We start from the raw sequence: 22,644 nt of genomic DNA, 5'->3' as shown, positions 1-22,644 counted from the left end.
GGGAGGCTGAAGCAGGAGAATTGCTTGAACCTGGGAGGCGGAGGTTGCAGTGAGCCAAGATCGCACCATTGCACTTCAGCGTGGGTGACAAGAGCAAAACTCTATTTCAAAATAAATAAATTAATAAAAATTTAAAAATGAAATATATATGTGCATCTTACTGTGTGTATCAATTATAACTATGTAAAGTTGTTAAAAATAACTAAAGTGTATACTTATTCAGCATGTACTACATACCAGGCATAAATGATTCTAGGTGCTTATAATACATATTGAATAAAATAGATAAAGATCTCAGCTCTTTTGGACATTTCAATCGGGTGGGGCTGTTTGTTTTTCACTTGGCAGTTCTCCAACATATTTTCAACTAATTCAAAATAATCTCCTGCAGTTAATAATAATGTATGCTTCAAAACAGCAAAAGAAATGGGTTTTGAAATGTTCTCACAACAAATAAATGGTATTTGAGCTGAGGGATATGTTAATTAGCCTGATTTGACCATTCCATAATAATGTATTGAAACATCACAATGTGTCCCATAAATACATAAAATTATTGTCAATTAAAAAATAATGAGCTGGGTGCGGTGGCATGTGCCTGTAGTCCCGGCTACTCGGGAGGCTGTGATGGGAGGATTGCTTGAGCCCAGGAGTTCTGGGCTGTAGTGCACTATGCCGATCAGGTGTCCGCACCAAGCTCAGCATCAATATGGTGACCTCCCGGGAGTGGGGGACCACCAGGTTGCCTAAGGAGGGGTGAACTGGCCCAGCTCGGAAACGGAGCAGGTCAAAACTCCCGTGCTGATCAGTAGTAGGATCGCGCCTGTGAATAGCCAATGCACTCCAGCCTGGACAACAGAGAGAGACCCCGTCTCAGGGAAAAAAAATAACCAACAGGCTAGGCGTGGTGGCTGACGTCTGTAATCCCAGCACTTTGGGAGGCTGAGGCAGGTGGATCACCGGTTTATATACTTATTGAACCTCCTACCAGTGTGTGCAAGGCACTGGTTTAGAACTAATGACAAAACAGTCAGTATGACATACACAGTTTCTATTAGCACGATTTTATGGACTAATAAGGAAAAAATATACTGAATTACTAATTGCAAACATGGCATAAAATTATGAAGTAAAAATTAATTTCACCATGGAGACACAAAGTCACCATTACTGCAGGCATTTTCTACCATAAATTTAGTAATATGCAAATGAACCAGGTAAAATTTATTTATATCAATTGAGCTGCTACAAATGTATCACAGTCATATGACATGAATGAACCTAAGTCACGTACTGCATACAATAATAATACTGCATAGAATAAAAAAAGACATCTGACAAATACCTAAGTTATTAGCATAAAGTTGGCACAAGAATGGACAGATGAAAAGAACTGCCTTCATTTTCTTCAGTCTACTTACAACTATCACCATCATCTTACACTGATATAGAATATTGCAGTTTACTGAACATCTTCCCAAATATTACCCCAAAAAGTGCAGTGATAAAATCAGTCAGGAGAGAGAAAACATTGAGTTTTATGGAACATGTCCACCAACAGAAAAGTCTAGTCAAAATAGATTTGGACTACTAAGAATGTGGTATTTTAAAATGCTTACATTATGCCAGGCACAGTGGTGCACGCCTATAATCTCAGCACTTTGGGAGGCGGAGGTGGTGGGATCACTTCATGCTAGGACTTCAAGATCAGCCTAGGCAACACAGTGAGACCCTGTCTCTTCAAAAAATTAAAACATTAGCCAGTCATGATGGCACATGTCTGTAGTCCTAGCTACTCAGGAGACTGAGGCAGGAGAGTCGCTTGAGTCCAGGAGTTTAAGGCTGCAGTGAACTGTAACTGTGCAGTGAACTGTAATTGTGCCACTGAATTTCAGCCTGGGTAAGAGACCCTGTCTCAAAAAAAAAAAAAAAAAAAAAAAAAAATCAATAAATTGGAAGTCTGAGCCACCTAAGCCCATTCTGGCTTGGGAAACTCTCTGATTTCTTTTTTAAGTCAATAAATAAAAATTTTAAATAAGTGTATAAGAATCTGAATATAAAAACTGCGTTTTAGAATTAAATAGGGCTGGGCACAGTGGCTTGTGCCTGTAATCCCAACTCTTTGGAAGGCTGAGGCAGGTGGATCACTTGAGGTCAGGAGGTCAGGAGTTCAAGACCAGTCTGACCAATATGGTGAAACTCTATCTCTACTAAAAATACAAAAATTAGCCGGATGTGATGGTGTGTGCCTATAGTCCCAGCTAATTGGGGGTTGAGGCAGGAGAATCACTTGAATCCGGGAAGCGAAGGTTGCAGTGAGCTGAGATTGTGTCATTGCACTCCAGCCTGGGCATCGAAGTGAAACTCTGTCTCAGAAAGAAAAAAAAAGAATTAAATGTGGCTGGGCACAGTGGCTCATGCCTGTAATTCTAGCACTTTGGGAGGCTCAGTTGGGCAGATCACTTGAGTCCAGGAGTTTGAGACCAGGCTGGCCAATATGGCAAAACCCTGTCTCTACCGAAAATGCAAAAACTAGCCAGGCATGGGAATGCGCACCAGTAATCCCAGCTACTCAGGAGGTTGAGGTACGAGAATTGCTTGAATGCAGGGAGGCAGAGGTTGCAGTGAGCTGAGATCATGCCACTGCACTCCAGCCTGGGTGACCGAGTGAGACTCTATTAAAAAAATAATAATAATAAATGCATAATAAAAAATTAAATTAAAAATTGCATATTACCACGGGGCCCAGTAGCTCACACCTGTAATACTAGCACTTTGGGAAGCTGAGGCGGGCAGATCATGAGGTCAAGAGATCATCCTGGCCAATATAGTGAAAACCTATCTCTACTAAAAATACAAAAATTAGCTGGGCTTTGTGATGCATGCCTGTAGTCTCAGCTGCTCGGGAGACTGAGGCAGTAGAATTGCTTGAATCCGGGAGGAGGAGGTTCCAGTAAGCTGAGATTGTACCACTGCATTCGAATCTGGCAACAGAATTTGAGGAGGAAAAAAAGCAAAAACCAGCCATTTTTTTTTTTTTTAGATTATGGATTTGTATCAAGGTATTATACAACCAGACATGCTATCTTTATATAGAACCTTAAGTTTCTTTTCAAGTATAAGGCCATTCCAGGTATTAAACACAAGGGAAAAGAAACCAATGGATCACATTTCCATGTTGGGTTCCTTTTACTTATATCTTCTATGGAATGTGGTTAGGCCCTCAAGCCTCCAAGAGCAACCTAACTATGATAGCATTGGAACCAAATACTTAAAAGACAGTTCATTTGTATATTTTATGAATTCTGGTTTACTACATACTAAGTGATAGAAAATGAAATATTTTTGAAAGTTTCAGCTTATTTTAGCTGTAATCACAGTAATGAAGAAAATATATTTTTGTCCTTTCCTAGAAAAACTGTTAACGGGATAGTTATATACTCCAATGACCAAAGTGGTAGTGACAGCAGTAATTTAAATGAGAAAATCCTATGGGAAAGGTGATACTTCGGCAGGCAAGGTTACTTACTGAGTCATTCCAGGGCTGACCAAGACATTCTCATTCCAGGGCTCTATACTGAAATGTTATCCTATCTTGCAAAGCATCCCCCTCCCTTTTTTTAAATGAGTATTTTAATCCAGTTCCAGAAAAAAAAATGGTACATGACTTGGATGAGAAAGGATAAAATTAAGGTATTTCTGGAAATGAAAGAAAAGAAATAAATAACCTTTAATATGTTCAATGCTAATTTTCTGGATCTTTGTCTTGTGTCAAAAGCTATATATTTTCTCCTCAAAGAAGCTGCTCCAAGAACTAACTAGCCCTCTTCATCTCCCCCTAGCTAGGATAAACTAATTCCCCTCTACTCCCAACTCTCTTCTTTCAATAGCACTGCGTAGGTGTTAATGGCCTGGGCTCTCCAATGAACAGAACTGTCCTTTGAGCCAGCAACCCACAGGCAGTGGCACCCAAAGTCTCACCCCCAGTCCCCAGGGCAGAAGCCACAGAGCTGGCCTGGCATTGTTTCCACTGTCTCAGGAAGAAGGAGCAAAAACCTGACCCTCAGCACAAATCAAAGCCCAATATGGATAGCAAATAACTGTTTCTAGACCCGGAGTAGGCAAGCTGTGGTCAAAAAAGGGGAGTTTTTGCAGCCACTCCGTCTTTAGAAACAAGGAAAACTAGACCCTTTTCCACTATTATGATCTACAAGGTACTCTATTGCTCCAAGGGGATCTAAAAGCACAAAACGATCTAAACAAATAAGGAGAACTTTTCCCAGGCTGGGGATAAGAGGGACAGAAAGATGGGTGAATGTAATAATGTGTAGGAAGATGATGCTGGGAACCTCTGTTCTTCATGTGGCTGCCAGCCCTACAGAGGACAACACAGTAAGAACCAGGACAATCACTCCAAACTGGTGTAGCTGGGGAATCTTCAAGCCTTTTTCTAGGTTCCACATCAAGTGTCGGATCCCATGCCAGGTATGATACATGAGAGGGTGCAAACTTAGCTGTGTGAATCAGTGCTGACCCCAGACACAGGGACTTCATAAGTTCCAAATAAGACTCAAAGTTCCCAGGGAGAAACAGGGCTGACATGCCAAAAAGAGACCCCTGCACTCAAAGCAATACCAATGCCACGGTGGCAGATGGACCACTCCATCTCCTCTTTGGCTGTCGTTCCCAAAGGAACAGCCTTTCTGATACAGAGCTCAGGGCTAAAGCAGGCTTGGAGGCAATGAGGACCAACATATCTCAGCAAGAGTGCAGCCATCTTGGGTTCTGGTCTGGACAGATGTGCAAAGCCATTTTAAATACAATCTCCTTTGGTGTGGTGGCTTACCCCAAGGTGGGCAGATCCCCTGACATCAGGAGTTTGAGACCAGCCTGGCCAACATGGAGAAACCCCGCCTCTACTAAAAATACAAAAATTAGCCAGGCATGGTGGCACGCACCTGTAGTCCCTGCTACTTCAGAGGCTGAGACAGGAGAATGGCTTGAACCTGGGAGGTGGAGATTGCAGTGAGTGGCGCCACTGCACTCCAGCCTGGTTGACAGAGACTCCACCTAAAAAAAAAAAAAAAAAAAAAAAAGTCCTGCATCATCTCTCTGGCCCTAACCTACTTTACCACAGCACCCTTTTGCTTCCCACACACCAACTGCTGAAGTTCCTGAAATGACCATCTTCCCTAGCCTTTGCGTCAACAACTTCCTTTGCCCGAGCCTTTCTTCTCTCCTTTGGGAGGCATCTTCCCCTAATTCCTATTTATCCCTGATATCTGAGCTCAAAGATTACTTTCCTAGGAAAACCTTCCCTGATTTTCCCAGCTGGGATAAATCACCATGTTACCTTCTCTCAAAAACACCTCCGTCTTGGCTTACTGGCATTTATTTGTGTGATTATTTATTTTATTTTTGGAGACAGAGTCTTGCTCTGTCACCCAGGCTGGAGTGCAGTGGCACCATCTCGGCTCACTGCAACCTCCACCTCCCGGGTTCAAGCGATACACCTGCTTCAGCCTCCCAAGTAGCTGGAATTACAGGCATGTACCACCATGCCCAGCTAATTTTGTATTTTCAGTAAAGAGAGACCGGGTTTCACCATGTTGGCCAGACTGGTCTCGAACTCCTGACCTTGGGTGATCCGACCGCCTCAGCCTCCCAAAGTGCTGGAATTACAGGCGTGAGCCACAGCGCCGGGCCCTGATTATTTGCTTAATATCTGTTTTGCCCAATGATACTGTATAGTCTAAAGGCCAAGTCTGTAATTGTCACTATAGTATCCTTGGCACTCACAACATAGTAGGTACTAAAATTTTTTTTGAATTATAAAATATTAAAGGAAGTATATGCTAAGTAATTAATATTAAACATTATTAAATAAAAATGCACATAAAATACCCTCCACAGTGCCCAGCTGAGAACAACTGCTCCGTAAGTGTGAGCTTCCATTAATACTGGACTATTCGGCCTCATATCATTATCACTGTGCTTAACCACTTCCACCTCCTAAACACATTTTTTACTCATGTTTGGACGCCACCAGTGCCTAGCACTAACATTATTATTATACAAAGATGCTCTGTATGCAGTGAATTTAATTGCCTTTTAAATAAATCCGACTTTCAGCATATTTAGACAGAAGACACAACACGAACTTTTAAAGAGTTTTCCCCCATAAACAAACTACAACCGGTCAGACTTTATACCACGTTCTTCTCTGCATTCGCATTAAAACAAATTAGCAGTTTCCTATATTTAGGATAATTCTCAAATTTCGTACATAGGAACCAACGCTGGACGCCACACGAACGTTCATCATTGCTGACAAGTAATAAACTATTTTATTATTGGTAGCGAAAAGGGAAAAAAGGCACAAAGAAGAAAGGAAGGAAATGTGAAATCAGCGAACACTAGACCTTCAAAACATCAGAGAAAGTGAGTGTTGGGAGAGCGTGAAGTCACTAATAGGCATACTTTGTAGCACTGGAGTGCGATCGTGCAGCGCTCGCCTTTGAAAATGGAAACATTGTGTTGCGCATAACTCGAAGTTTCGGAACGCCCTGCGAGAGAACCCGGAGATGCGCCTTCAGCGAGCTCGCGAGTCAAGTCGCAAGCAGAGTCAGGGGCCCGGGGTCGCCGCTCACCTCGTCGCGGCGGGAGCCTGGCCCCGGCTCTGCCGCCGGCGCCCCTTCCCGAGTCGCGGACGCGCGGCCCTCCGGAGCGAGACTCCCCCGACACCGGCGAGCCGCGGCGGCCCGGCCACAGGAGACGACCCCTCGAACCCACCCGGCAGGCGGCCACCCTGCCCCGCCCTCACTCCGCCAGACGCGGCGCGGCCCCGGGACCCTCACCTCCGGGCACGGCCTCCCGGCCTCGGCCTCACTCAGCTCAGGCGCCGCGGGCACCGTTTGGCCGCGGGCTCCTTTTGGCTGGAGTCCTTCAGACTCGGAGCGCCGCCGCCCCAAACCTCCTCAGATTCCGCGGCCGCGCCGCTGAGATCCCGTCCGCCTCTCACAGGCTCAGTCGGGCGCCAAGCGCGCGCTGACGACGGCTCCGCTCAGACCCGAGGAGCCCGCGCGGGCGCGGGGGCGCGCCGAGGGGCGGGGCTTACCGCGTTCCGGCGCTTCAGGCCGGGCGGAGAACTGCGCTAATGGCGGCCGCGCCTTTCCGCAGCAGGCCGAGCGGCTGGCTGCCTCTTCCCTGGGCGCGGGAGACACAGGCACCTTGGTGTGTGCTCACTGGAGAACACAGCGTGTGCTTACCCGGGTACCTCTGCAGCCTCTGAAGCCTGGGAGAGACGTCCCAGCATTCTGACAATGTGGAACTTGACCTGAGCCCTACGGTCCTGGACAGCGACATTGAAGAAACCCCCACACCGCTTTGTTCCTAATAGGACTTATTGCACGCAAACGCCCTTCCCCATAAGACTTAGTCACTACTCAAGGATGCCCCCGTAGTTAGCCGTGACAAAGTCAGGCCCAAACCCTCTAAATTCCAGCTCTCCGCCTCATAAATGATTAGCTGTCCTGCCTGTGCTCACGATGTGGACAAACGCCAGCTGCCTTGACTTGACCGGACTTCAGTGAAGCAGGTCTCCCCGGGCCTCTACAAGGTGGCCGAGCCTCAGCGGCAGCCAGCGACCACCCCTCCTCGACCACCGCCCGAAAATAGGCGGACCCCAAGGGAAACATTCTCTGTGTAGTCTCATCGCTGCCACCCTCCACTCTTCTCCCCACCTCCCCACACCCGGGTCTTTCTAGCCCTGTTCACTTCTCTCTGTAAAAGGAAAGCCCTTTTCTGCCTGACCCAGGAGATCGCTGCAGATCTCATGGTTGGAGGGTTCTCCCGGTTGCGGGAGCCTCCCCCAAACCCCACTCTCAATTGCAATCGTTTCTTTCCCTTTTCTTGGATCTCTTACACTGAAATCTCTCCTTACGTATATCCAGATTTGTTTTTTATTTTATAGTCCAGCATTCTTCCTATTGCAACAGTCCTTCTTCCCATTGCAACAGTCCTTCTTCCCATTGCAATAGTTCTCCGCCCTTATTGCAATAGTCCATTTCCTCCCCAACTCCCATTGCAATAATCCTTTCCGCATAAAGTCTCGGCTTGCCTAAATCGGGATTTATTTGTTAGTTTTTAGTGCTGGGACTCAGATTGAGATTGATCCTCACTTACAGATCCATGCCATTTCTGGATCCATGCCATCCCCCACCCCCGTCATCTCCTGTTCAGCGATTTCAGGAGCCTGTGGTGAGTTCAAATCTCAGTGCTCTTGAAGCACAGTAAGGAGTTAATTTGATCCCTTTGGGCAAAGAGACTTTTCTTTGACCCTGAGAGCTCTTCCAATTTTTGGTCACAGCATCATTTAATGAAGAGAGGATTCTTCCCTTGTCAAAAATTAATTGACTATAGACGTATAAGTTTATTTCTGTACTCTCAATTCAACTCCATTAATTATATAACTTATCTTTATGCTAGCACCATACTGTTTTCCTTACTGTAGCTTTGTAGTAGATTTTGAAATCACATCTCCCACTTTGTTCTTGTTTTTCAAGATTGTTTTGCCCCTTGCAATTTCGTATGACTTTTAGCTTAGCTTTTCCCTTTCTGTTAAAAACATTAAAAGGGAAGGGGGGCCATTGGGATTTTGACAGGGGTTTCTTTGAATTGGTAGATCAACTTGAGGAGCATTGATATCTTACCAATATTAAGTCTTCAAATCCTTAAGCATGAATATTTTTCCATTTACAGTCATGTGCCACGTAACAACATTTTGGTCCATGACTTACAGCATATATGATGGTGGTCACATTAAGATTTTAAGGCTGTATTTTTACTGTATCTTATGTTTAGATACACAAATATTACCATTGTGTTACAGTTGTCTACAGTATTCAATACAGTAACATGCTATCTAGGCTTGTAGCCCAGGAGCAAGGCTATGAATATTGCCTAGATGTGTAGTACACTAGACAATCCAGGTTTGTGTAAGTACAATGATGAAATCACTTAGGGACACATTTCTTAGAAGGTACATTCATCATCAAGCAATACATGACCACACTTAGACCTTCTTTAATTTCTTTTAGTAGTGTTTTATGGTTTTCAGTGTACAAGTCTTATACCTCTTTGGTTAAATATATTTCTTTTCTTCTTCTTTTTTTTTTTTTTTGAGACAAAGTCTTGCCCTGTTGCCCAGGCTGGAGTGCAATGGCGAGATCTCAGTTCACTGCAACCTCCACCAACTGGGTTCAAGCAATTCTCCTGCCTCAGCCTCCCCAGTAGCTGGGACTACAGGTGCGCACCACCATGCCTGGCTAATTGTTTCTTTTTCTTCTGTGTCTTTAGTAGAAATGAGGTTTCACCATGTTGGCCAGGCTGGTCTCAACTAGACTTCCTGACCTTGTGATTCACCCACCTCAGGCTCTCAAAGTGCTGGGATTACAGGTGTGAGCCACTGTGCCCAGCCAGTTAAATATATTTCAAAGTATTTTATTCTTTTTGATGCTATTGTAAAAGGAATTGATTTATTTCCTTTTTGGATTTTTTATTGCCAGTATTTGGAAATACCACTGATTTTGTGTGTTGATCTTGTATCTAACGACTTTACTGCATTCATTTATTAGCTCTAATCATTTGCTAGAGATGGGGTATCCTTATGTTACCCAGGTTGATCTCAAATTCCTGGACTCAAGCGATCCTCCCACCATGATGTCCTGAGTAGCTAAGACCACAGATGTGTGCCACCATGCCCAACTAATTAAATTTTTTTTGTGGGGGAGGAGGGGAAATTTTTTTTTTTTTTTTGTAGAGACGTGGTTTCACTATGTTGCCCAGGCTGGTCTCCAACCCCTGGCTGGCCTCAAGCTATCCTCCTTCTTGGGCCTCCCAAAGCACCGGGATTACAGGTATGAGATACCACACTTGGCCTCAGTTTTATTTCTTTCTAATTTGGATGCCTTTTATTTATTTTTCTTGTCTAATTGCTCTAGGGGAGAACTTCCAGTACAATGTTGAATAGAAATGATGAGGCTGGGTGTGGCGGCTCACACCTGTAATGTCAGCACTTTGGGAGGCTAAGGCAGGAGAATTGCTTGAGCCCAGGAATTTGAGACCAACCTGGGGCAACATAGCGATACCCCATTACTAGAGTTAAAACTTAAAAAAAAAAATTAATTATGAGGCTGGGTATGGTGGCTCACACCTGTAATCCCAGCCCCCTGGGAGGCTAAGGTGGGTGAATCACTTGAGGCCAGGAATTCGAGACCAGCCTGTCCAACATGATGAAACCCCATCTCTACTAAAAACACAAAAATTAGCTGGGCATGGTGGTGGGTGCCTGTAATCCCCGCTACTTGGGAGGCTGAGGCAGGAGAATCACTTGAATCCAAGGGGCAGAGGTTTCAGTGAGCCGAGATTACACCACTGCACTCCAGCCTGTGAGACAGAGCAAGACTCTGCCTCAAAAAAAAAAAAAAGAAAAAGAAAAAAGAAAAGAAAAGAAATAAAGAAAGAAATGATGAGAGTGGGTGTCTTTGCCTTGTTCCTAATTTTAGAAAAAAAGCTTTCAGTCTTTCTTCATTGAATATGATATTAGCTGTGTGTTTTTCTTTTTCTTTCTTTCCTTTCTTTTTTTTTTTGAGATAGTCTCCCTCCATACCCACATGGTAACCTCTATTCTACTTTCTTTTCTTCTCTGTTTTTTTTTTTTTTTTTGAGGTGGGATTTCACCATGTTGCCCAGGTTGGTCTCAAACTCCTGTACTCAAAGCAATTTTCCCGTCTTGGCCTTCCAAAGTGCTAGGATTACAGGTGGGAGCCACCATGCATAACCTATTCTACTTTCTGTCTCTAGGAACTTGCCCATTCTAGATACCTCATGTACAAGGAATTCTGCAATATTTGTTCTTTTGTGTCTGGCTTATTTCACTTAGCATAATTCTTTTCTTTTCTTTCTTTCTTTTCTTTTTTTTTTTTTTTTTTTTGAGACCGAATCTTGCTCTGTCACCAGGCTGGAGTCCAGTGGCGCAATCTTGGCTCAGTGCAACCTCTGCCTCCTGGGTTCAAGCGATTCTCCTGCCTCAGCCTCCCAAGTAGCTGGGACTACAAGCGCAAACCACCACACCCAGCTAATTTTTGTAGTTTTAGTAGAGACAGGGTTTCACCCTGTTGACCAGGATGGTCTTGCTCTCTTGACCTCATGATCCCCCCGCCTCAGCCTCCCAAAGTGCTGGGATAATAAACATGAGCCACTGTGCCCGGCGTCATATTGTTTTTCAAATGGCAGTACCATCTTACATTCCTACCAGCAATGTGTCTGTGTTCCAATTTCTCTATATCCTCCCAACACTTGTTATTTTCTGTGTGTGTGTATATGTACGTGTGTTTACAATAGCCATCCTAATTGAGTATGAAGTGGTATCTTATTGTGATTTTGATTTGCGTGTCCCTGATGACTAGTGATGGTGAATATCTTTTCATGTGCCTACTGGCTGTTTGTATATTTCCTTTGGTGAAATACCTATTTAACTATTTGTGAATTTTCAAATAGGGTTTTTTGTTTTGTTTTGTTTTTGTTGAGTTACAGGAGTTTTGGATTTTAAAAAACATATATTATGGATAGTAATACCTTATAAGATATGTGATTTGCAAATCTTTCCTCTCATCCTGTGAATTGTCTTTTCATTCTGATGTTGGAATCCTTTGATACACAAAAGTTTAAAATTTCAGTCAAATTAATGTATTCTTGTTTTTGCTATACTTTTGGTGTCATATCGAAGAAACTATTGCCAAATCCAATGTCATGAAGATTTCTATGTTTTTTTCTAACCATTTTATAACTTTAGCTCTGACATTTAGGTGTTTGCTCCATTTTGATTTTTGGTACAGTGTATGATAAGAGTTCAACTTTATTCTTTTGCATATGAACATCCAGCTTTTTCAGCACCATTTGCTGAAGAGATTGTCTTTTTCCCATAGAATGGTCTTGGAATAAATCCCACTGGGGATCAATTCATCACTTGGTCATGGTGTATAATCTTTTACTATGCTACTGGATTTGGTTTCTTAGTATTTTGCTGGGGATTTTTTTTTTTTTTTTTTTTTTTTTTGAGATGGAGTCTTGCTCTGTCACCCAAGCTGGAGTGCATGGGTGCGATCTTGGCTCACTGCAATCTCCGTCTTTCAGGTTCAAGTGATTCTCCTGCTTTAGCCTCCCAAGTATTTCGGATTACTGGTGTGTACCACCATGCCTGGGTAATTTTCATATTTTCAGTAGAGACGGGGTTTTGCCATGTTGGCCAGGCGCTGGTCTTGAACTCCTGACCTCAGGTGATCCATCTACCTTGGGATCCCAAAGTGCTGAGATTACAGGCATAAGCCGCCACATCCAGCCTTGCTTCTATTCTCTATTTATCTCCACTCTATTCTTTATTTCCTTCTATTACTTGGGTTTAGTTTGCTCTTTTTCTGATTTGTTTCTGTGTTGGTGTTTTAGTTATAAGTGCAAACACTCAAACAGGACTGTAAGCTCCTTAAGGGTACAGACTGACAAATTTGTTTATTAGATATTCTCCAGAGTACTTTTCACAGTAGCTATTTCACAGGTGCCTAATAGAGGTCAGTGAATGCTTTTTGAATTGACATAAAAGGATGATAGCTGGCACTCAGCAATCTGCTTCTCATCTTGCATCCTCTTTCCCAATTGGTAGCCCCACCAACCATCCAGTACAGAACAGAAACCAAGTGATCATCTTTGAGATTTCTTTCCCTTGAGATGAATATCTAGGTCAGCACTGTTCAGCAGAATTTTCTGTGATGATGGAATTGTTTCTGCATTGTCCAACACATTGGCTACTTAGCAACATTTGCTTATTGAATATTTGAAACATGGTAGTGTGACTGAGAGGATGAATATTTAATTTTTTAAATTTAAATAACTACATGTGGCTAGTAATCACGTTGAACAGTGCACAATTCTAAGGTCAACAATTCTTTTTTCTTTTTTTTGAGACATAGTCTTGCTCTGTTGCCTAGCTGGAGTGTGGAGTGTAGTAGTGTGATCTTGGCTCACTGCAACCTCTGTCTCCCAGGTTCAAGCAATTCTCCTGCCTCAGCCTTCTGAGTAGCTGGGATTACAGGCGTGTATCACCACACCCAGTTAATTTTTATATTTGTAGTAGAGACAGGGTTTCACCATGTTGGCCAGGCTAGTCTCAAACTCACAACCTCAGGTGATCTGTCCCCCTCAGCCTCCTAAAGTGCTGGGATTACAGGTGTGAGCCACCACGCCCAGCCTAATGTCAACAATTCTGATTTTGCCTCTTGATTTAGTGTTTCTCAAAATGTTTCATGGATCTTAAAGATGCAGTTCCATAGATTGCATCCGACACCTACCAAATCAGGACCATCTCTTTACTGATGGCCTCCCTATAGACTTGCAGTATCTCACTTTAGTTCCATTGGAAGTATAGTTTTGTTTTGTTTTGTTTTTCTTTTCTTTTGAAACAGGGTCTTGCCCTGCTGCCCAGGCTGGAGCGCAGTGGAGTGACGAAGGCTCACTATAACCGCAAACTCCTAGGCCCAAGTGATCCTCCTGCCTCAGTCCCCTGAGTAGCTGGGACTACAGATACTTACATCATGTCCAACTAATTTATGGCTCTTGCTTTCGGTGGCATGTTTAAGAATACTTTATTCTTTTTATTTTATTTTTTTGAGATGGAGTTTCACTCTTGTTACCCAGGCTGGAGTGCAATGGTGCGATCTCGACTCACCACAACCTCTGTGTCTGGGTTCAAGCAATTCTCCTGCCTCAGCTTCTGAATGGCTGGGATTACAGGCATAAGCCACCACGTCAGGCTAATTTTGTATTTTTAGTAGAGATGGGGTTTCTCCATGTTGGTCAGGCTGGTCTCGAACTCTGACCTCAGGTGATCCACCCACCTTGGCCTCCCAAAGTGTTGGGATTACAAGCATGAACCACTGTGCCTGGCCTATTCTTTTTCTTTTTTTTTGAGATGGAGTCTTGCTCTGTCGCCAGGCTGGAGTGCCGTGGTGCGATCTTGGCTCACTGCAACAACCTCCACCTCCTGGGGTTCAAGCTATTCTCCTGCCTCAGCCTCCCGAATAGCTGGGACTACAGGCATCCATCAACACGCCTGGCTAATTTTTGTATTTTTAGTAGAGATAAAGTTTCACCATGTTGACCAGGATGGTCTCAATCTTTTGACCTCGTGATCCACCCGCCTCGGCCTCCCAAAGTGCTGGAATTACAGGTGTGAGCCACCACACCCGGCCCTCTTTTTATTTTTATAAGTCTATTTCATTCTTTTAAAATTTGTTTTGTCATTTTTTGCTCATTGGTTCTAATATCTTCTTTATTTAATTTTAAATAACTATGGCTATATAACAGTTGTTAATTCTTTTTGAGAAAGGTTTTCATTCTGTTACCCAGGCTAGACTATAGTGGCACTAACATGGCTCACTGCAGCCTCTGCCTCTTGGGGTCATGATTCTCCTACCTCAGCCTCCTGAGTAGCTAGGAATATAGGAGCATACCACCATGCCTGGCTAATATTAAAAAAAAAGTTTTTGTAGAGTCAGGGTCTCACTATGTTGCCCAGGCTGGTCTTGAACTCCTGGGCTCAAGGAATATTACAAACTCACTCTTTTAGTTATTTTGAAATATACAGGACAGGAGTGGTGGCTCATGCCTATAATCCCAGCACTTTGGAAGGCCGAGGTGGGTGGATCACCTGAGATCAGGAGTTTGAGACCAGCCTGACCAACATGGAGAAACTCTGTCTCTACTAAAAATACAAAAAATTAGCCAGGGGTGGTTACACGCCTGTAATCCTAGCTACTCAGGAGGCTGAGGCAGGAGAATCACTTGAACCTTGCAGGCGGAGGTTGTGGTGAGCCAAGATCGTGCTATTGCACTCCAGCCTGGCCAAGAGCGAAACTACATCTCAAAAAAAAAAAAAAAAAAAGGAAAAAAGAAATATACATTAAGTTATCGTATATGAATACCTGTTATTGTATATTGTGTATAAATAATATACACTAACTTATTTTATATTAATAATTGTCTAGTGTTCAGTAGCACTAGGTATAATTCCTTCCATCTTCTTTATTTATATTACTTATCTGAATATAAATCTGTGGGTCTCATTCTGTTGCCGATTTTTTTGCTGGCTGTCATGATGATTCTTTTCTGTTTTGTGATTTTCTATTTTTACTATGAATCATATTGATTGGACTTTATTTTTGTGTCCTCTGTTGGAGGTATATTCTGTCAGAGATGATTGAATATGGAGATGATCTCCAAGCAGAATGATGTTTGCTTCTGCTTGCTTAAGATCACTTTTGACTCGAGTCTATTTAATACTAAATTATTCTTCTGAGGGTCTTCATACCTATCAGCCTTGGTGAATTCAGGCTGTAAACCTCTTGATCAGTGTGTTGTTATGAATTCTCAAGGAATAAATTTTAGAGTTAACATTTGTTGATAGTAAATGATATAGGTTATGGTAACCTGGTCTTCCCAATTTAGGACTACAAAAACAAACACACAGAAAAAAATAAAAGAAAGGAGGAAAGCACACAAATTCTTTGTATATAGTTTGCATACCACACACCTCTGCGGGACACTAGCCTTTTTTAAAAAATCTTTTTTGAGACGGTGTTACTCTGTCACCCAGGCTGGGGTACAGTGGCATGAACTTGGCTCATTGCAATCTGGACATTCTGGGCTCAAGAGATTGATGGTGCCTCAGTCTCAGGAGTGGCTGGGGCCACAGGCACCACACCCAGCTGATTAACACAATTTTTTTGGCTGGCCTGGTGACTCACACCTCTAATCCCAGCACTTTGGGAGGCTGAGGTGGGTGGATCACTTGAGCCCAGGAGTTAGAGAGCAGCCTGGGCAACATAGGGGGACCTTGTCTCTACAAAAAACAAAATAATTAGCCTGGGTGGTGGGGGTGGCAGGTGCCTGTAGTCCCAGCTACTCAGGAGGCTGAGGCAGGGGGATTGCCTGAGCCTGGGAGGTCGAGGCTACAGTGAGCTATGGTTGTGCTGCTGCACTCCAGCCTGGGTGACAGAGCGAGATCCTGTTTCTCTCTCTCTCTTTTTGGTAGAGAGAGCATCTCACTATGTTGCCCAGGGTGGTCTCCAATTCCTGGTCTCAAGCCATTGTTCTACCTCGGCCTCTAAGTGCTGAGAATACAGGTGTGAACTACAGCATCTGGCCTAAACCAGCCTCTTACCTAGGGAATTGATACTGGTTTATTCTGCTTAATGACCTGATAGCTACCTGACCCAAGAAAATCCAGGTATGGTTCCATTATGAGGAATCCACACCCATTAAGAAGTCAGCTCTAGGTGGTGGGTGAAGTGTCCAGGAGAGGGTGTGGTATGCAAATTGTGTCAGAGGATTTATCTATTCTGGAATCCATACTGCTTCCCAAACAGAAAAACTATTCTCATTCCCACTGTCGTACAGTTTTTTGGAACGACTGGGAGCTTAGATGGCCAGAATACTCTAATTTTTATGCCATTTGGTCATTTTCAAGACTTTTCTGGAGTCTTCAATTTTTTAGTTTAATAAAGTTTAATAAACTTCTGCGCAATAAATAGTAGGCTATATCTAACGTACCATGAATTTTTGAAATGAACCTAATTCCTACTTTACAGCCGAGCTTTTCTCTTCTTTCTTTCTTTTTTTTTTGAGACAGGGTTTGACTCTGTCGCCCAGGCTGGAGTGCAGTGGCGCGATTTCGGCTCACTGCAACCTCCGCCTTCTGGGTTCAAGTGATTCTCATGCCTCAGCTTCCCGAGCAGCTGGGATTACAGGTGCCCGCCACGATACCCAGCTATCTTTTGTATTTTTAGTAGAGACAGGGTTTCACCATGTCGGTCAGGCTGGTCTTGAACTCCTGACTTCAGGTGATCCACCCACCTAGGTCTCCGAAAGTGCTGGCATTACAGGCGTGAGCCACCGCACCCGGCCTGCAGCAGAGCTTTTCATATGAATTGTGTGGCTTAATATTTTTTTCTTTGAAAGTTAAATTACAAATGTCTTATCTTTGGGTTCAGCTTTTTGTATTCTTAATTCTTCAGCGGGCCGGGGGCAGGGGACAGAGATAGAGGCGGCTCCTACAGGGAACTCATTCTTTGACTCCGCCTTAGATCTGGCTAAGGGGATAGGAAACGACCCTGCCTCGCTTTGTTTAAAGACGCAGGGTTCTAGCGTGGTGTTCCTCACGCCCACCCCCCAATCCCCCGTTTTCTTCTTAAGCTCACCACGTTCCAGATAGCGCACAGATCAATTTTTATCACAGCTGTCATTCTCATTTTTACAGCCATGAAAAGTGTGATTCTAGTTAAGTGTCAGCCTCGGGTAGCTCGGGGATTCCCAGTCAACTCCTCGCACTTTCGTCTCCGCTCCCCTTCCACCCCGCGCCTTCGCTGGTCGTCCCCTGCTCCATCCAGGCTACGGGGGTGACGAGGGTGTCTGGGGCGTTCGGGCCTGGTTGGTCGTAGGGCTTCAGGTCCAAGTCCACGCGGGAACTCGTCCTGATCAGTCTGGCTTTTTTGGTCCCCCCAGCTTTGAGGTCGCGGAGACAGGGAAACCATCGAGCTGACAGCCCAGAGCGTCGCTCGCTGGCTGCCAAGCGCTGACGCCGCGCCGGAGGCGGGGCCGCTGGAGGCCGCGGGGAGAAGAGCTAGCAGCCGGGAAGGGGAGGGCTGGCTGGCCTCGCAGCGCCCCGCCGCGGCTGCGGCCGGAAGCGGTCTCGTTGGCCCTGCGGCGCTGGAGCCCTGACGCACGGAGCTCGAGAGCGAGAACGGGAGAGAAAGGGGTAGAAATGGCGGCTCCGCTCGGCTCTCGCTGAGGAGGGCGAAGCCGGCGGAGTGTCTGTGCTGCCGGCCTGCAGCACCGCCCCCGCTTCCCTCTCGCCGCCTGCTAGCGCTGACTTCCCTTCCTCTGCCCGGCTCTCTGTTGTGTTCGTTTGCGCTCCGCACGCTCCGGGCCAGCTCGTCTCTCTCTGCCCGTCTCGGCTCCGCTGGCCCTGACTGACCGGCCAGCGGGCCGGCCTTGCTCGGCTATCCCGGGCGCGGCGTGGACTCCGTCCTCCTGGCTGGACCATGGTGAACACCCGGAAGAGCTCTCTCCGCCTTCTCGGGTCCAAGTCTCCTGGTCCCGGGCCTGGGCCTGGGGCCGGAGCAGAGCCTGGGGCGACCGGAGGCAGCAGCCATTTCATCTCCTCTCGGACCCGCTCCTCCAAGACCCGCGCTGCCAGCTGCCCCGCCGCCAAGGCCGGGGGAAGCGGTGGTGCCGGCCTCGCTCTGGATGAGGCCAGGGTAAGAGCGCGGTGTCCCGAGTCCGGTGGCTCGGAAGTGTCAGCCCGGCCGCCGGGGCTTTGTCTGGACGGGTTGAGGGCAGGAAGCCTCCAGTGGAGACCGCTCGGGCGGCTGGAGACAGGGTCTGCGGGCGCGGTGGAGGGTGGCACCCCGGAGAAGGGCCGCGACGTTGGCTCGTTTGCTTTTCAAGCTGGCCCGGCTCTTTTGTGTAAAGAACAGCCCTTGAGTCCAGGGGAGAGGGCTTTGGGGGTCCCTTTCGGGGGCATTCGAACGATCTGCTGTCCTTGTCCTTGTCCTGCCCCAGAGGGGAATTCTAACGGGGAAGCAAGAGCGAAGGACCAGAGCCCCTGGGTGGGAGGGTTGGAGAAGTGAAAGTTTTCTGCGGTGTCAAACCCTTCTTGAAAGTGTGTCAGTTCCTGCCGCTGTCTAACTCCAGCTTACTCTCAGTTTGGGGGTGGTTCAAGTTGGTGAGGAAGTGAGCAGAGAGCTCCAGTTGGCAGCCAGGCAGGGATGCTGAAAAAAGTTTGTAGCTGCTCTGACACCAACTTTAAAAACAAAATCAACACTATCGCCTCTCCAGGCAGGAGAGATCAAACATAATGTTGTAGCTGGGGAACCAGCCAGCTAGCTCACCAAGGTGCTGGTAGGAACCAGAGGTTTCAGGTCACAGAAGGAGCGCGTCGAAAGGAACAAGTGGAATGTGTCGGATAGTCAGCGCTATCATGCCAAAATTGTGTGGTTTCTTAGATGTCTACATTTTTGTCATGGGACTATATTACAAAAGGTGAATGAACACCATCGTTGTCATGCAGTTGCAAAAATGACGTTTGAAGAACCTGGTGATTGAATTAAAAAGAGTGATAGATCTTGAAATTTTCCTAAGCACAGATATTTATTGCGGTGAAGGAATTGACACTTTTGTTTTACCATGAGATTGTTTCTGAATTCAGAGAAGACTATACTGCTTCTGTCTAAAGGAGGTTGACTTGCTAGGTAATTTGGCTGGAAAATGCTGTTCATTTAAAATGCTCCTTTAATTCCACACCATTCTGTGGTTCTTACTGGGGGTGGGGAGGGAAGCAATATTTTATGTTCAATAGGGGTCTACAAGATCGCGGTTTGTGTGTGCTTTTTCTCTTTGTGTCTTACACTGTTTTGACACTATCAGAATGAATCTAGGCAGAGACAACAGGAATATTTTACCATACCACTCAGAAATATTTTTATTATATCTTTGAAATAGTTTTGTCTTTTATTTGATGAAAATTTGGACATTATTTTTAGAACTGTCCCATTTAATGGACTATTTTGGGGGTTTACAGATCTCTTAGGTTGAAATAAGAAGCCTAAATCTGAAAGTTGTGCAAACTATTGAGAATAAGTACTTTGAAGACGAGGCTTTCTGTGGAAACTTTCCAAACATGTTCAAGCTTCTTGACCTACTGATGCTATCACGTATTTTAAAATAAAACTAAATTTAAGAAAAGATCTGTTCTCTACATTTAAGGACAAAGAAAATATTTAGAGTGTAAGCATTTAATTGTATCATGCTATGAATGCCTGGTCTATTAGAGCAGTGTCTAACTCATCTGAAGCAATTAGCTCATTTATCACCGATCAGTTCGTGGTCCCATTTTTGAATTCATGGATATCATGCTGTCCTTACCCCCTGAGGAATAAGGTGAGGTAATTTGTCAAGCAGCTGTTACAGAGATGTTAAAAGGCTAGGAATCAATAATCTAATGAGGAAATGAACATTTGGTAGCTTTTAAATTACTAGAAGAGTGAAAGATATGAGAGCTCTGTAGAAGGGTACTAATGAAACTTTGTTTCAAAGATCCTTTTAAAATGTTTTAAAGCACCATAAATAATAGTCTACTGAAGATTTACTTTGAAATATTTGTTTTTCGGTCTTAAGAAGATTTATGTTATGGCTCTAGTAGATTATGGAGTGATCTAATTGCTTTCTCTGAAAGATTTTTTAGAGGCTTACTGCTCTTACATAGAGATTGGACCTTTAGAAGAGGCTAAATTATAATTCTGAATTTATTAAGTTTATGGACTACATATTTACTAAGCAGGCTGTATATTTCTTTGTTGTATATTTCTGGTTAGCTCTTCTCCAGTTTTGTAGGAATTTAGCACTCCTGGTTTACCCTTTCTGGAGTACTTAAAGGCACTCTCTATGTCTATGGGGTCTGTAACAGACATTTACCAGTGTCTGTAAAATCTTGATACAAAATGGGGTTGCCCATGTTGTTGCTTTAGCAGACCCTTATTTTTGTAGGAAGAAATGTATTCCTGTTTGTAACATCTGTAATTGAGGAGTTCTCCTTTTTCTGCTTTTGTGCCATGTTCTTAACTATACCTGATGCCTGTTTTTCCCTCTTTTCCCTGTTTTTAGATTATTTCATTCACTGTGTCCAGAGACATTTTATTTGCTTTAAAAAGTCATAGCAGTTTGAGTTTTTCTTATAGTTTTGTCTTTTTCCCAAGTTGTGTATGCATAGAATGGGTGATAAATATACATTCTGCAATTATTAGAATTTTCTTTTTTAGTATTAAAAACCTTTTTTTTGACATGTATAAGGTTGCACTTAGTGTATATAACTCTGTGAGTTTGGAGGTTAAATATGTATTTGTGAAACCGTCAACACCATAGAGATATCCATCATTCCTAAAGTTTTCCTGTCCGTTTTATTATGAATGTCTTATTAGTATTATTTTTCTGGCAAGAACACTTGATATAAAATCTACCCTCTTAGAAAATTTTAAGTATGCGATACAGTATTCTTAGATGTAGGCACTACGTTATATAGATCTCCAGAACTTATTTATCTGGCATAAGTGATACTTTATTGCCTTCCCCCAAGACCCTGGAAATCACCCTTCTACTCTCTGCTTCTGTGAATTTGCTAGTTTAGATTCCACATAAAAGTGAGCTCATACGGTATTTATCTTTCTGAGACTGGCTTATATTATTTAGTGTAATATCCTCTAGGTGCATCTGTGTTGTTGTAAGTGATGAGATTCCCTTCTTCAGCTTAATAGTATTCCACTGGGCATGCACACATGTACACCATGTTTCCTGTATTCATCTCTTGTTGGACATTTAGATTGTTTCCATATCTTAGCTATTATGAATAATGCTACTGTGAACATGGGAGTGTAGATGTCCCCTTGAAAGCCTGATTTCAATTCCTTTGAATAAATACCCAGAAGTGGGATTGCTGGATTATATGGTAGAGTTCTATTTTTATTTGTTTGAGGAACCTTCCTACTATTTTCCATAGTGGCTGCACCATTTTGCATTTCTACTGACATGTACCAGGATTCCTTTTTTTCCACCTCTCCCCAATATTTGTTGTCTCTTGTCTTTTTGACAAGAGCCATCTTGACAGGTATGAGGTGACACCTCATCGTGGTTTTGATTTGCATTTCCCTGATGATTAGTAATGTTGAGCACCTTTTCATATACCTGAGTGGTGTCTATTTAGTTATGACCTTTTTTTCTCTAATGCCCAGGCTGGAGTGCAGTGGCACAATCATAGTTCACTGAAGCCTTAAAATCCTGCTTTGCTTATTAAAAATTTTTTTTTTCCTCTGGAGTGGTAGGAGTACCCTATGTATTTTGGAAATTAACTGCTTATCAGATACACAGTTTGCAGATTTTTCTCCTATTTTGTAGGTTGCCTTTGTGCCTACACTTTTAAATTTTCTTATTTTTTTCCCTCCCTTATCATTACCCGCAATGCCCACAGTTTTAAAATGTCAGGTTGTCTTTTAGTGCTATGCAGTTAGATGTAATTACTCCTGTACACTGTGGCTTTTTTTTTTTTTTCCTCCAAGCTTGCGTAAAGCTTGACCTCTTTTAGGTCAGTTAATCTGGCCTTCAGTCATTAAGTGTTTATTTGCTCCACTTAAGTGTCACTCCCAGTAAACAGTCTAATACTGTATTCACAAAACTGGAGAGCAATCTTTGAAAAATATTTCAACTATTTTTTTCTACTTCTTGTTAGATCTGTTTGCTGGTATTTCTGGCTTTGTCACAGCTTTTTGGGCTTTTTGAGATGGTCATTGACACTGAGTCCCCATCTTACTTGTGAGATCAAAATAAATATTTTGAGTAACTTTAGAAGTAAAATGCTTACTTTATTTTTAATTTTAAAAATCCCTAGATCCTTCTTTAGTATTCTCTTTTATCACCCTGTACTTTTCCTTTTCCAACACTCATGCATTTGCCAACATAACAAAGCAGAGTGGTTGAAGTTGAGGG

General features: G+C 43.8%; 2 protein-coding genes and 1 pseudogene across 6 annotated transcripts in view; 1 reads left to right on the top strand and 2 right to left on the bottom strand.

Moving 5' to 3' along the window:
• The window catches only part of UBXN2A (UBX domain protein 2A), a 60,891-nt gene extending 53,951 nt beyond the window's left edge, over positions 1-6,940 (bottom strand). Inside the window, exons 1-2 of one of the 2 annotated variants that reach the window (XM_064363894.1) lie at positions 6,858-6,940; positions 4,959-5,070 (exon numbers count right to left, since the gene is read on the bottom strand). The gene's annotated coding sequence lies outside the window, so the exon portion shown is untranslated. The remainder of the gene's footprint in view (positions 1-4,958; positions 5,071-6,857) is intronic. The other variant, XM_064363893.1, reaches the window with a different exon arrangement.
• LOC105717913 (succinate dehydrogenase cytochrome b560 subunit, mitochondrial-like) lies at positions 3,238-4,872 on the bottom strand (annotated as a pseudogene).
• A 1,223-nt stretch (positions 6,941-8,163) lies between the features above and the next one.
• ATAD2B (ATPase family AAA domain containing 2B) overlaps positions 8,164-22,644 on the top strand; it is a 194,084-nt gene continuing 179,603 nt past the window's right edge. For 3 of the 4 annotated variants that reach the window (XM_064363891.1, XM_064363890.1, XM_064363889.1), the window contains exon 1: positions 17,800-18,368. In XM_064363891.1, the coding sequence (XP_064219961.1) occupies positions 18,153-18,368 (216 nt within the window). In that variant the 5' untranslated portion in view covers positions 17,800-18,152. Of the gene's footprint in view, positions 8,260-17,799; positions 18,369-22,644 lie in introns of those variants that run through there. The other variant, XM_064363892.1, reaches the window with a different exon arrangement.

The sequence above is a fragment of the Aotus nancymaae genome, unplaced genomic scaffold, assembly GCF_030222135.1.
Source record: "Aotus nancymaae isolate 86718 unplaced genomic scaffold, 86718_ANA_hifiasm-v0.15.2.pri h1tg000057l, whole genome shotgun sequence".
Lineage (NCBI taxonomy): Eukaryota > Metazoa > Chordata > Mammalia > Primates > Aotidae > Aotus > Aotus nancymaae.
The sequence above is the reverse complement of the archived record's forward strand: the minus strand, read 5'-3'. Positions and strand labels throughout refer to the sequence as shown.